Genomic DNA, 13,161 nt, shown 5'->3' with positions numbered 1-13,161 from the left:
TTGTTGATCAATGAATTGGTAAGCAAAAGGAAGGGAAGATGCAAAAGAATAACTTCTGCTACTCTTGTTCTTTCAGGCACATGTACGACCATGCTGCAAATATGTATCCACAGTTAATTAAGAATCCCACCGTTCAAAGCGGAGTTCAGAATTTTATGGCGTATGTATTTTGTTATTAGAAAAGAAATTATTCAAGAGTTGGGGTTGGAGGATGACAGAATTTTTGAGGGTTTTTTATGTTCTTCCATAGGGGCTAAAGAAAATATATGCTTCCTTTCTCTCTGATTGAATGCCGTTAGAAAGAAAAAAAATCTAAATATTCATGAAGAAGGGCATACACCCTTGCTTACTTCTGATTCTTTCAAAGACATTTTTAAAACCATTGCTACAAAGGGGGTGTGGATAAAGCCAGTGAATTCTGAAGATCATTCTAGTAAAAATCCTTTTGGTATTTTGAATGTTACACTGAACAGTGGGGTTTTCTGGCACCTTAATCTTTTTAGCATTGTGTATCCTTTCCTTCCTCTGTTAGGTTACCATTTTGTTTATTCTACCACTGATGTAAATTCTTTTCTAATCACAAAAGTCCCTTTTCTCTTCAGCTGTATAAATCAAAAGTAATTCTGCTCAAATAATGCAGCTACACTGGTGGGAAACTACAAGTGGGAGAAGAACCAGGCCAGGTACTGGGAAACTCAGCTGTGATTACCAATTATTTAAATCTCCTTAGACTTATGTTTTCTTCCATTACAAATATTTCTGTGAAACTTTGGTCATTTCTGGGGGCTATTTTTTCCATCTTTCCCTTGTCTTGTGCTTTCCACAGGGGGTTAGATATCTGACTAATTCTGTTATTGGTGCACATGCATAAAGTTGATTGGTTTTAGCTTATCCAAAAAGAAGACAAAAAAAATCTTATGCTCCCTTGCTATCATTCTTCAGCATTGCTGTCCTCCTTGTGAGAAAAATGGGATAGCTACCATATCAATGTGTATGGGTTTTTTTCCAGAATGACTCAGCATAGCAGCTGTATTCCCCAAGATGCGTTGTTGGATGGAGGGGACAATATTAGGGGGCCTTGTGTAATTTTTCTGTTGCCTATATCCTGGACTCCTGCAACACTGCTTTACTTTTAGCAGTTTTGCAATATGGGCTGCTGCATTGTCCTGAAAGTCTTTAGCCCTGAATGCTCTGACTATATCCCTGTTTGTCTGACATACTTCTTGCATCTTGTTACTTCCAGAAACCTAACTCTGGCTGGTTTTATCACCCATATACTGCTGAAAGAGTTTGCTTCCTTGCCAGGTTCATTCTTTCTTTTTTGTTGCTGTACATAATGCTGCATGGATAGATACAGGAGGACAGAAGAGGCTGGAATCTGGTCCTGACTTACTCTAACACCTGCGTTTTTTCTGTGACCCTTTGCTCACAGCAAAGGAGGGAACTCAGGGGGATCCTTATAGAATCATAGAATGGTTTTGGTTGGAAGGGACTTTAAAGATCATCTAGTTCCAACCCCCCTGCCATGGGCAGGGAGACCTTTCCACTAGACCCAGTTGCTCAAAGCCTCATCCAGTCTGGCCTTAAACACTGCCAGGGAGGGGGCATCGATGTTGGCTGCTCTTGCCCTAGGGTCCGTTTGGCTTGTGTAGCGTCATGCTCTAAACCTGGGTTATTTGACTAGTAACCTCTTGATTGAATTTGGCACATGGGATGGTTGTGTTTGGCCTCCCACCTTTTTCTCAGAGGAGGATAGGAGTGGTTCTTGGGCAGTGTTTGAGCACCACCAGCAGAAAGCCTTCGTTGCACTTGTACCCAGGGGAGAGAAATAAGCTCTTCCAAGGTCAGTCTAATTTATCCTTATGTAGGCATTTAAAGGTGAATGGTTCATCTGACCTATCAAATGCTTGTTTACTGACTATAAGGGGATGCTAGATCTGATGTAGCAGAGTCCCCCACAGGGGTGAAGTCCAACTCTTTCTTTGATACTAAAGTCTGGTAGAGGCACACTACTGTAGGGTATGTTGCATGGATCTGAACATTTATACCCTGAGGATATAACATACATGTATGCCGGATTTCCAAAGCATGATTTGCCTCAAAACATTAGGAAGGTTGGATCATCTGGGTCATAATACATTTGTCCCGTCCCTGCATTATCAATTATACTCTAAAACAAAAAGAAGAAAACCCCAACCTGTTTGTTCCTCTGCAGGAAACAAGATCAATGGACAAGACAACAAATCAGAAATAATAAGGATGATCCCTTTTGGAGGCATGCTGGCTATATTATTGCACAGTTGGATGGTCTATACATGGGAGCCCTCGAGTGGGCTAAACTACACAAACAAACAGTAAGATTACTGCATCTCTTTTTCAGTAGCTGGGGATGGGATGTCAGAGGACAAAGATGGGAGAAGGGAATCTCATACTTAAAAAAAAAAAAAAAGGAGGATAATTAGTGGCAAGTACTCATTCTGCATGCCATTCTACTAAAATTTCAATGGCTGTTCAATGTAGATAATGTGAGTGAGCACTCGGGTCATGTCACCACAGATCCTTTTTACTGGACTTGGAACCCTGGGCACTCACGTGCTGATTAGATTAGGGGTGGCTTTTGTATCCATGTGTGAATGTTGGAAGGACAGACACTTCTAAAGTGCTCGCTGTCATCACTTTACAATTGTTATTGAGCAAATGACCTTCTAGGTATAAAGAGTAGCTGCAACAGCAAGAATCAGCACACAGGGAGTATATTAAAGCTTTCATTCTTATTTCCAAGCATCAGATTTCAAATCTTAAAAGCCTCTCTATTTTCGAGTATGTTTTATGTTGCTAAATATCTTTTCCTCTTCGAAGTCTCCCATTACAAAATGTATGGTCAGTGCTGTGGCAGGCCGAATGGGGTAGTTGGTTGTTTTGGGTGTTTTTTTCTTTTTTTTTTTTTTGTTTTTTTTTAAATTCAATTAGAATTGTGGATCATCAGTTTGTATGCAATAGCAGAGCTCCTTTAACTCCAGTGGAGCTATCGTAATTACAATGCTGTCCTTAAGTCTAATATCTAATAGGTTTCTCAGTGTGAGAGGGAGGACTAGAGGACCCCTTTTGTCTTGGTTTAACCATATCAAGGATTTAGAGAAGTTGGGAGTGCTAAATAATAAACAACTGTTTTAGTAAAATGCACATCTCTTTCTTGCATAGAACTTGCTCTGGGGCTTTCACGAATGGTGAATCAGCTCAAACTAAAAGACTGTTCACAATAACGGAAAGATCCATCCTGATGGGCCTGAGTTATAGGGAAGGTACTAAGAAATCTTGACATTTTAGGAAAGGAGCTCATTAATTCCCTTTTATAACACCTGTATCTGAAGAGCCTTGCAAAGCTCATAATTTTTTTTGGCTGCTTCAGAATCCTTTAGGTTCAGGTGGGGAAAGGAGAAGGTGCTAGTTTGTGTCTGAGCTATTTCTTTATAATAGGCACGTCCTACTTGCAACATTTATTCCCTGATACTTATTTAACTGTGCATTTGATACTAAAAAGCACTGACTTCTGAAGGACTGAGTCATTTTTATCCCCTTTTCAGAGATCTCATCAGCATGCCTATGCAAAAATGGTGCATTTAGTGAAAGTTCAGACATGTGGTTCAGTCTGAAATATTTGTGTCCTCTATTCTTAAATTATGTGCAGTGGATATATCTATTTCTTTTCCCAAATGTGCCTGGAGCAGTTGGTGGGATTTATTTTGACTCCTTGTTATGCCATTCACAATTTTAGCTTTGGGCATTATCACCTATGTTGACATCCATATCTTTTTATTCAAAGCAAGAATGTTCCCTATGTATGTATTTCTCACTTGATGGTGCTGCAGTTTCCTCTGCCTGCCAGAGCCAGCAAGTTACCATCAGTCTCTTACCTTTGAGCACAGTTTGGACAGCTGCTTTTGCACCTAGAGGTTTGGTTTTCCTTTGCATCAAAATGATACCTGACAGCTCTGCAAAAGTACATGTAATTCACTTTGTTGGATACCATGCTAGTTTTTAAATACTTTTGGGAGATTAGTCTACAACAGTGCTATTTGTGTACGTATTTGCTCCTGTTAGGATCTGCTTCAGGAAATAAAGAGCTTGAAGATTGTTGCTCTGAGCTTACATGGACAATAAAAACAGGTGCAGATGCAATGTTACTGACTAGTATTCTAGCTTTGGCACATCCACTTATCTGAGAATCAACCCAGCTTCTGTAAATTGTTGGCACTTAAAAAACATACTAAACTAACAAATGAAATAAAAAAAAACCCCCTCAAAGAGCAACAGTATCTTCCTTATTCCTTGTGATTAAAGAATATCTGCCTTCCAAAGAGGCTGTTTTCAACTTTGCTCTTGCAGTACATATTATAAGAATGTTTAAAAGGTTCTTTTATTTAATCCCTTAGATTGTTAGTAAGTAGAATGTTTGGCAAATAAATTCACCTAATAGGTGATTTTTTTTTTTCTTATTTCTAAGTATTTTACTTGGTTCAATTCATCCAATGTTGTTTTGATCTTTCTTTGGGCAACAACTGCAGTAACAAGTATTTCCATTACTCATCTCTCACCTTAAAAAAATAATTAAACTTGTTCCTGAAAGCCCCCACAACAAATTCTGCATGTTTTTAAAAGCAAATCTCATTGTTATTGCATGTTTTCCTTAGTGCTTTGAGATTCTTCTCTTCCATCTTTCCCTTGGTAGATACTACTTTTGTTTCATTAAAAAAAAAATCTTTCTATATGTGTATTGTTTTAGGATTATAATCACTGGGAACAAGTTTATCTTTTGATCTATAGTGGTGCGGTAGTTTGCATTCATGGTGGTAATGAACATTAGAGATATCGAGAATATCTTGTGTGGGGGTTGTGTGGTGCTTTTATTTTCTTTTTTTTATCCTCTCCTTCTCCACCCTCCCCAACAAAAAAACCCACAAAAAACCCCAAATCAAAACTGAACCAAAACCCAACACGTGACAGACTGTATTTTGTTGCCTCATGTTCTAACTGCTGTTGGGGAAAAACTGTGCATACTTCTAAATACAATTGGTCACTCTGTAATTACTATTTATGTGCAGAGGGCAATTTCCCCCCAAAGTCCTAAGCTTAAAAGAAGGCTAAACACTGCAGAAGAAAGGCTGGGAAGTCTTACTTTTAACTCCCAAAAGATCAGGGACATGGGCAAGAGAGAGAGATGAGGAGGTGGATTTCAAAGTTCTTACATTCCCTCCCACCCCCAATGAATGCTTGTACATGGACAAAGTGCTCTTCTGAACACTGAGAAGTTGGTGGTTAAAGAGGATAGGTCAAAAGATGGAGAAAAGAGGCTGTGTTTAAAAAGTCTGGATTTCAACACTGGGCAAAGTTGAACGAAATTGTTCCCTTTTCAGGAGAATGGAAACAAACACTGTATCAATAGCTATTCTGCTTTTAATTTTACACATTTCATGTGTCAAGGTTTCTTATCAGCACTACATATAACTTTTCAAACTTGCAAGTAGTTGGAGTTTTACATTTGGTTGTCTAGTTAATTGATGTGCACTTATAAGAGGAAGACAAGTGATCTGACTTTTCATTGTCCTGTACAATGCATGGTAGTTTGAAGCTATGCCAAATCCACATAGTGCTTAAATGACAGTTGGATCATGTGCACATAGGTCACTCTGAAATGTTCCATTTTTCTTTTCTCCCTTAAACTTCAGGTCTGCTTCACTTGAATATTTTAGAACCATTGCGTCTGCCACAAATAACTAAGCCTTACTACAGAAAGAAAATTTGTTTTGGGCTCTGAACTGTTTGACAGTAGTACTAGTACATATTTTTTTATTCCTGTATGTATACAAAGCAAATGTTTTGTAGTGTACTGTTCTAAACTTTTTTTTAATTGCATGAAGTCTGGTTTCCTGTGGGGCTATTTTAGGTAGGTGCTTCCATTAAGACCTGTGTGAAGGCAATGTATATTGTAAACTTCTGTATTTTGAATTTGATATTTACAGGTATCATTACAAATGATGTCAAAATCCAAACACATATTCATGTTAAAGTGTGACATTATTCCATCTGGTTTAGCAACATTTTATATCCAGTAAACAAACCCAACCCTTTTGTCAAGACAATTTCTGAAGGAGGGGCACTCAAAGAACATTAAGCCTTTTCATCTGCCTGATGCTCTACCAACGCTGTGATTAATCTTGGGCTTGTCTACACAGGGAAATTACTCTTGAATAAGAAGGTGTCAGAGTTTTAAGTAGTACAATGATTCTAGGACAGCTCTCTATTTGTACTTCCTTATTTTGTATTGAGAATGCTCATGCATGGGGAAGGTGCTGGAAAAAAATTGTTATGGGATAACTTGTCTGTTTTAATGTCCCATGTGGACAAGCCTTTAAGGTTGGTTCTCTCCTATCTGCTACCCTTTCTAAGTTTAGTTCTCCTTAACAGCTAATGTAACTCAAACTCAATGTGATATTTTTTTTTGTTGTTGTTGCTATTCAGGATGGTACCCTAGAGGAGGAGCCACACATTCTAGCAAAAGGATTCTTTCTCTTGTTGTGGCTCTCTGTACCACCTCTCCGCTTGTTAATTTAGCTTATTCATTCACAGAATCAGTCAGGTTGGAAGAGACCTCTGGGATCATTGAGTCCAACCATTGCCCTGATACCACCATGTCAACTAGACCATGGCACTAAGTGCCATGTCCAGTCTTTTCTTAAACACATCCATAGATGGTGACTCCACCACCTCCCTGGGTAGCCCGTTCCAATGTCTAATGAAACTTTCTGAGAAGAAATTCTTCCTAACGTCCAACCTGAATCTCCCCTGGTGAAGCTTGAGGCTATGTCCTCTTGTCCTATCGCTAGATGCCTGGGAGAAGAGGCTGACTCCCACTCTGCTACAACCTCCCTTCAGGTAGTTGTAGACTGCAATAAGGTGACCTCTGAGCCTCCTCTTCTCCAGGCTAAACAACCCCAGCTTCCTCAGCCGTTCCTCGTAGGTCAGACCCTCCAGACCCTTCACCAGCTTGGTCTCCCTCCTCTGGACTCTTCTTCAGGATGTAAATCACTCATGCAAGGAGTTTTCCTGATGTTGCTGTGTGAGATGGGAGAAGATGATTACAAAAGATTGTAATATGCCCTATGTTATGCACTTATTATGATGCACACTTCTTTTTTTGGTCTAATTCTGGCTGGTGGACGCTGATTAACTCCTTATAGAGAAGACTTCTGCATATATCCTGGAAATTGGCTGTAGTAATTCCTGAACTGGTATTCTCAACCTTGTGGCAGATGCCTCAGGCCGCTCTTGAAATTCCCAGATTTGGCCTGCATTGCAGAGGCCAGAGTCTTCTGTTTGAGTTTGAATGCATTGTTTTACTGAGACTCCGTAGAAGGTCTGTGCACTGTACTTGTGTGATGTCACTGAGCATCAGACAATCTTAAACACAAAACCAGGTTTATCCAAGGAGAGCAATGAGTTCTTAAAAATAAACTGCAGCAAAATTTGCTTGCCCCTCAAAAGGGAAATGTAACCAGAACCCTAGTGGGTACTTAACAACCTAGTTCCTCTTTTACTTCTCTAATATTTTGACTGGCTTTGGGAGCTGGCAGCCTAATCTCACCTAAAGGAGCCCTAGGAACGTACACAACCTTTGCTTCTTTGAGTGGGTCTTTCCTCCTGCTTTCTGGCCACCTTTCCGTGTGTATAGTTCTGATAGCTTCCTTGCGTGGTACCTTTGTTCTAGCTTGAATGGTCTTCTTAGTAGTTACTGAATTTTAGACTTGAAATGACTGTAAGATAGCACAGAAATGTGAAACTTTTTAAAGGCAATTGCAAGTGATGCTGCAGCAGTATCAGTGTAGCTACCTGTAGATGTTGCAACGAAGGCAGGTTTTATGGAGGAGAATATGGAGTGGAAGCAAATGGATGGCACGTACAATTAAAATGTCTCAGGGCTGGCTGAGCATTCTCATGCGTAATCCTGTTTGCTCCCCTCCTGGTGGTACTGTACAGTAATGCCTGTGTAAATTGGACATTGGAAAACAGCTTCTCCTCATTGTGTGGTGGGCTTGTAGACCTTTAAGTGCAGCTGGATGGGGAAAAATTGTGCTGAAACAGTGCCAAGTTGTGCTCTGTGGGTTCCAGTGAGACAGCAGTTGTTGGGACTTGTTTGTAAATGATTCATACCACTGAGTTGCTTAAAACTATCCAAAGATACATCTCTTGATGTTTATCAGTTGCGGCCTTTGCTACTCCCTGTTAGGGTCCTTACAGCAAAAACATGATGAGCTGAAGTAATGTAACTTATATGAAAGTTTCCTTTGGACTTCTTCCTCAAACTATAGCTGCTGTTAGGGCCTTCTGCAATGCATGATTTTAGTTGTGAGAATGGCTTATTTCTCTTATTTGTCTTGGTTAGCATTGTGGGAAGGTTTAATTCCTTCCTCTGGGATATATGGACTAGAGTTTACACTATTTTTAGTTTTCCTGTTGGTTACTCTGTCTGCCAAAACAGCAGATGGATAACAGAATTCAGCCTTCTGAATAAAAAGTAAATGGATTTGGCACCATTTGTTTTTTCAATGTGCTTGTCTCTCCTTTATTGGGGTTTGTAGAGAGGTCAGCTATATGGTTTAGTAACAGTGATTTATATTGTAAGCAATGTGTTTCTTTGCTATATGGTTATGTCCCATTCTAAAATTACTATTCATAGCCCTATATTGATGTGTGTTCTGATCTGTTTTCCTTAAGCCTTGCCTTAGCTAAAGGCATGGTGAAAGCAAGAACAGGAAAGATTTAGAAAACTGTCTTTGAAGGTTGAGGTTAGACCACTGTTAAGCTCTTATTTTTGAAGAGGCAAATTAAGAGAAGGTTCTGAAAAGCATGTTGCTCAATGAGCTGTGTGTAGTTAACCCTGGCTAGCTCTGACCATAAGGGGTTTTTGAAAGCATGTAGTGGAGTGCCTTTTGACTGGCTTCCTTTCTTCAGCTAGTTCCATACTTGATTAGTATCATTAATATATCTTGCTTCCCTCATTTGTTTCCTCCTCCTCAATCCTGAGGATGCCTTAAATTGCAGTCTCTATAAAAATCCAAAAACTCCCAAGAGTATTTGTTAATGTAAGGCTTTTCAAAGGCATCTAGATAAACAAAAATATTTAAATCTTACTATTACCCTAGCATAACAGTAACAGCAGGCTGATTGGAATGCTGTTTGCAAAGATACACAAAAGTTTCATAAGTTATTGCTAGCATCTCCTTTTTTTCCCCTCAGAAATGTTAGCACTGCTAATGCCACTACAAGGGCCAGACCCTTAAAGATACCTAGGTACCTAATGCCACACTGAGTTTGAGCATCTGGGCCTTGTGAGCAGGTATTTCATAGACCATGTAAGAGCTTCCTTTGAGAGCAAAAGAAAAAGTCTAACCGCTGAGACTGTCTTGATGCTTCTCTGTCTGAAAGTGCTTTTTGTGGTCTGTTTTCTCCTTTTCCTCAGCCACTGAGCATCTTTGATGTCCAATTTCTGAATGCCGTTGGAGACCTGTTGGACCTCATTCCTGCATTATTTGAGTATTCTTCACGGAGTGGACAATGCAATGTGGAGCCAGGAAGCCATGGGAAATATCAGTGGGATATGGGTCACTGCTCTGCACTCATCAAGGTGAGCGCCAAGAACTTAATCTCCAGTGACTGTGTTGATTTGCAGCGTCATGAGTCTTCACTGGAGTCATGCAGTGTCAGGAGTCTTCACTGTTTATGTTGCATGTGCATAAAGAGACTCCTGTCAATCAAGGTGCGGTTGTCATTTGTGCCTCCACAGGATTCTGGGTCCAGTTGTGCTGACTTGTGTTCAACGGCAGGGAAAAAACCAAACCAAAACCAGAGAGATTGACAATGAAAAGCTACTTAGAATTACTAGGAATGGGGAAGTATCACGGAGAGGAGACTGGAAGAGAGCAACTTGTTTCACCTAGCCAAGTGAAGTCTGAAACTGGGTATTGTGAATGTCTACAAATACATTGGGCAAATAAGCAGGAAGGAAGGGAAGAGGATTACTTAAACTAAAGGACAATGCTAGCACAAGAACAAATGAGTACAAGTGGCTGATGTTTTCTAAGTGTTAACAGTGATACTCTGGAATGGCTTTCCAATGGGAGTAATGACAGAAAAAATGCTTTTGAGCTAAGTGTCTGATACATCATGGTGGCAATTAAATTTTTTAGTTAAAATGATTAAGGATCTAGTCAGCATATGGAGACACCATGTATCCCAGATCACCAATATTCACAGAATCACAGAATCAATCAGGTTGGAAGAGACCTCTGGCATCATCGAGTCCAACCATTGCCCTGACATGACCATGTCAACTAGACCATAGCACTAAGTGCCATGTCCAGTCTTTTCTTAAACACATCCAGAGATGGTGACTCCACCACCTCCCTGGGCAGCCCGTTCCAATGTCTAATGACGCTTTATGAGGAGAAATGCTTCCTAATGTCTAACCTGAACCTCCCCTGTTGAAGCTTGAGGCTATGTCCTCTTGTCCTATCGCTAGTTGCCTGGGAGAAGAGGCTGACTCCCACTCTGCTACAACCTCCCTTCAGGTAGTTGTAGACTGCAATAAGGTGACCTCTGAGCCTCCTCCAGCTCCCTCAGCCATTCCTCGTAGGTCATACCCTCCAGACCCTTCACCAGCTTGGTTGCCCTCCTCTGGACTCACTCCAACACCTCAACATCTTTCTTAAAGTTCTCAATTTCACCTGAAATTGAGAAGCATTCGTTCAAGCATTTGCCTACAGCAAGAGATTTCTGAGCTAACAATAAATCTTAGAATCAGGGAAGTACCTTGAAAAGACGTACTATCAATATATATATTTACCTTTTCAAAATGAATTTACTTGCGTTTGCTTCCGTACTTTAAAGTCACCCAGAGGCATTTTCACAGAAACAGGATGTTCTAAGTTGATGTTGGATATGTTTGCAGAGAGCTGATCGGGATGTGTAAATACAAGTGTTCAAGAGGAAACCAGGGTAACAAACATACCATGTGATGGAGGTGTCCCAAAAAACCCTAAGCTGTTTCATTTTGAAAAATAACAACTAATTATTTGAAAACAACTCATGGGCAAGAATTATTTCCAGAGGTTTCAGAAATTCATTGTTAAGTACACAGTTAAAAGCACAAGAATCTGCTCCTTCTTGAACAATGCAATTAATCAAACTACTTAAAACAAGTTGTTCTCCCAGTTTCTATCAAGTACAAAACATGCAGAGTATAGTAGGGTCTGAAATTATTAATCATTCTGTTTCTGTTTTCCAGGTTCTACCTGGATATGAGAATATATATTTTGCCCATTCCAGCTGGTTTACATATGCGGCCACACTGAGAATATATAAGCACTGGAACTTCAATATAGTTGATCCAGACACTAGCACCAGCCGTGTCTCATTCAGCAGTTACCCAGGTAAAGTCAGGAAAACCAAAACAACGTAGATATCCAAGATGGCATGGACCATCTTACTGTCTTGCAGGTGTCTTGTCTGTAAAAAGGATGATACCTCAACAAGCACTGGCTTCAATCTACCTTAAAACTTTTAGCCACCGAGAGGACAAAATGTAGCCTTCAGTTTTCTGGCTTGAAAATGATGCTGTTGTCCTTGTCTTTTGTTGTTGAGCACCTTCAGTGCTCTGAATAGTACTAGTTAAATATTCTACCTCTGGCACAAACACGCTGCTTTGAATTCTGCTCGTGCAGTCTGCAGTCATCTAAACTGTTGAACTTCTCACCTTGCCTATAGCATTCGCCTGTTTGGTAATAACAGTTTTGAACACTTCTGTTTACCACTGTGGCATGACTCGTGCTGTGATGGGATTATTGGAGAGTATCAAACACTAGCCGTTTGAAATTGTATTGATGACTTTGGTGCTGAGCTAGCAAACCTTCAGTAGGTTGGTTGTCCCTGCCCCATCTCCCTCTTCCAGCTTCTCTATAAGCTGTTGCTGAGGGGAGTATTTTTTAATGCTTTTTTCATGTGTTAGTAGTATTGCCAGCCAGGATATTTAAAACCTCCCTTGGGAAGATTAGGCCAGCATATAATGTTCTCAAGTTTCCTGGAAGAATGTTAGAAATTGCCAGCAGTTAAGGTTTCAGTGGTGAAATATGTACTCTTGCTAGAGGAGCACCAAGAAATGTGAACGTCAAAAAACAAGGAAATGTAAGACTCTAATAAGAGTGAGCTAGCATTGCATAAGTTTTTGAAGGTGGAATTTAAAATTAAAAAATACTCAAACACTCAAGAATCTTCATAAACTTTTTAAAGTGAAGTATGTGCTATAGGAGGCTGTCTCATTCTGATGAAATTTTGTTGGTTGATGATTTCAAAACGTGTTTTGTTAAATTACTGTGCATGCCTTACTACAAAGGCAAGGGTCCTTCATGGCAGGGACGCCTGAGACTGTGACTGGGAAACTGTTTTGCAAAGCAGTTGCATTCATTTCATGTTGAAAGCAAGTCTTTTTCTGTGGGGTTCTGACCCTCCTCAGTAACCCTCAGGAATGCAACATTTTCTGAGAACTGAGATATTTGCTTTGAGGAAGGAGTTAGAGGTATTCTGGCGAATGCCTGTTAGGTGTACAGCCTTTCAAGAGCTTGGGTTATCTCTGATTCCCTTGGAGGAATTTCACTTGCCTGTTGCAAGGAATTTTGCCAAGCCTGTGTAACCTGGTAGAAAGCCAAGGTTTCTGTCTGAGCTCTGTTCATCACCTGAATGTTCAGAAGTTTATCTTGGATCTCTTATCTCTCAGCAGAAATACTGTTGAAGATAGTACTATCCTTCAGGAGAATGTGGCTCTGTTTCACAACTGTTGCATGCTGCCCTGTGCTGCAGATTCAAAACTGGGGATCAGCACCAGCCATGCAGAGCATTTATTACTCTTAGTGGGTATCTATGCTGATGTCTTGGGGTTGTTCCTTTTGTGAATTCTTTATATAAAGTGAAATACAAGTCTTCCGTTTTGATGAGACTAATAAAGCTCACTGTATGGGAGGATGCCTGAAAATCTGCTACTACTGTGCTGAAATGGTGGAGGTCTGTTCACTAGCATATAAAATCCCAGTGCGCTTCCTGGACACTGTTGAG

The 13,161-nt window shown here is 40.1% G+C and overlaps 1 protein-coding gene across 1 annotated transcript in view; it reads left to right on the top strand.

The window, feature by feature from the left end:
* The window catches only part of PLBD1 (phospholipase B domain containing 1), a 42,349-nt gene that overhangs the window by 16,463 nt on the left and 12,725 nt on the right, over nucleotides 1-13,161 (top strand). The window contains exons 3-6 of the mRNA XM_068401416.1: nucleotides 77-160; nucleotides 2,216-2,354; nucleotides 9,518-9,682; nucleotides 11,342-11,486. Of these exons, the coding sequence (XP_068257517.1) occupies nucleotides 77-160; nucleotides 2,216-2,354; nucleotides 9,518-9,682; nucleotides 11,342-11,486 (533 nt within the window). The remainder of the gene's footprint in view (nucleotides 1-76; nucleotides 161-2,215; nucleotides 2,355-9,517; nucleotides 9,683-11,341; nucleotides 11,487-13,161) is intronic.

The sequence above is a fragment of the Nyctibius grandis genome, chromosome 5, assembly GCF_013368605.1.
Source record: "Nyctibius grandis isolate bNycGra1 chromosome 5, bNycGra1.pri, whole genome shotgun sequence".
NCBI lineage: Eukaryota > Metazoa > Chordata > Aves > Nyctibiiformes > Nyctibiidae > Nyctibius > Nyctibius grandis.
This window is presented reverse-complemented; position numbering and strand designations above follow the sequence as displayed.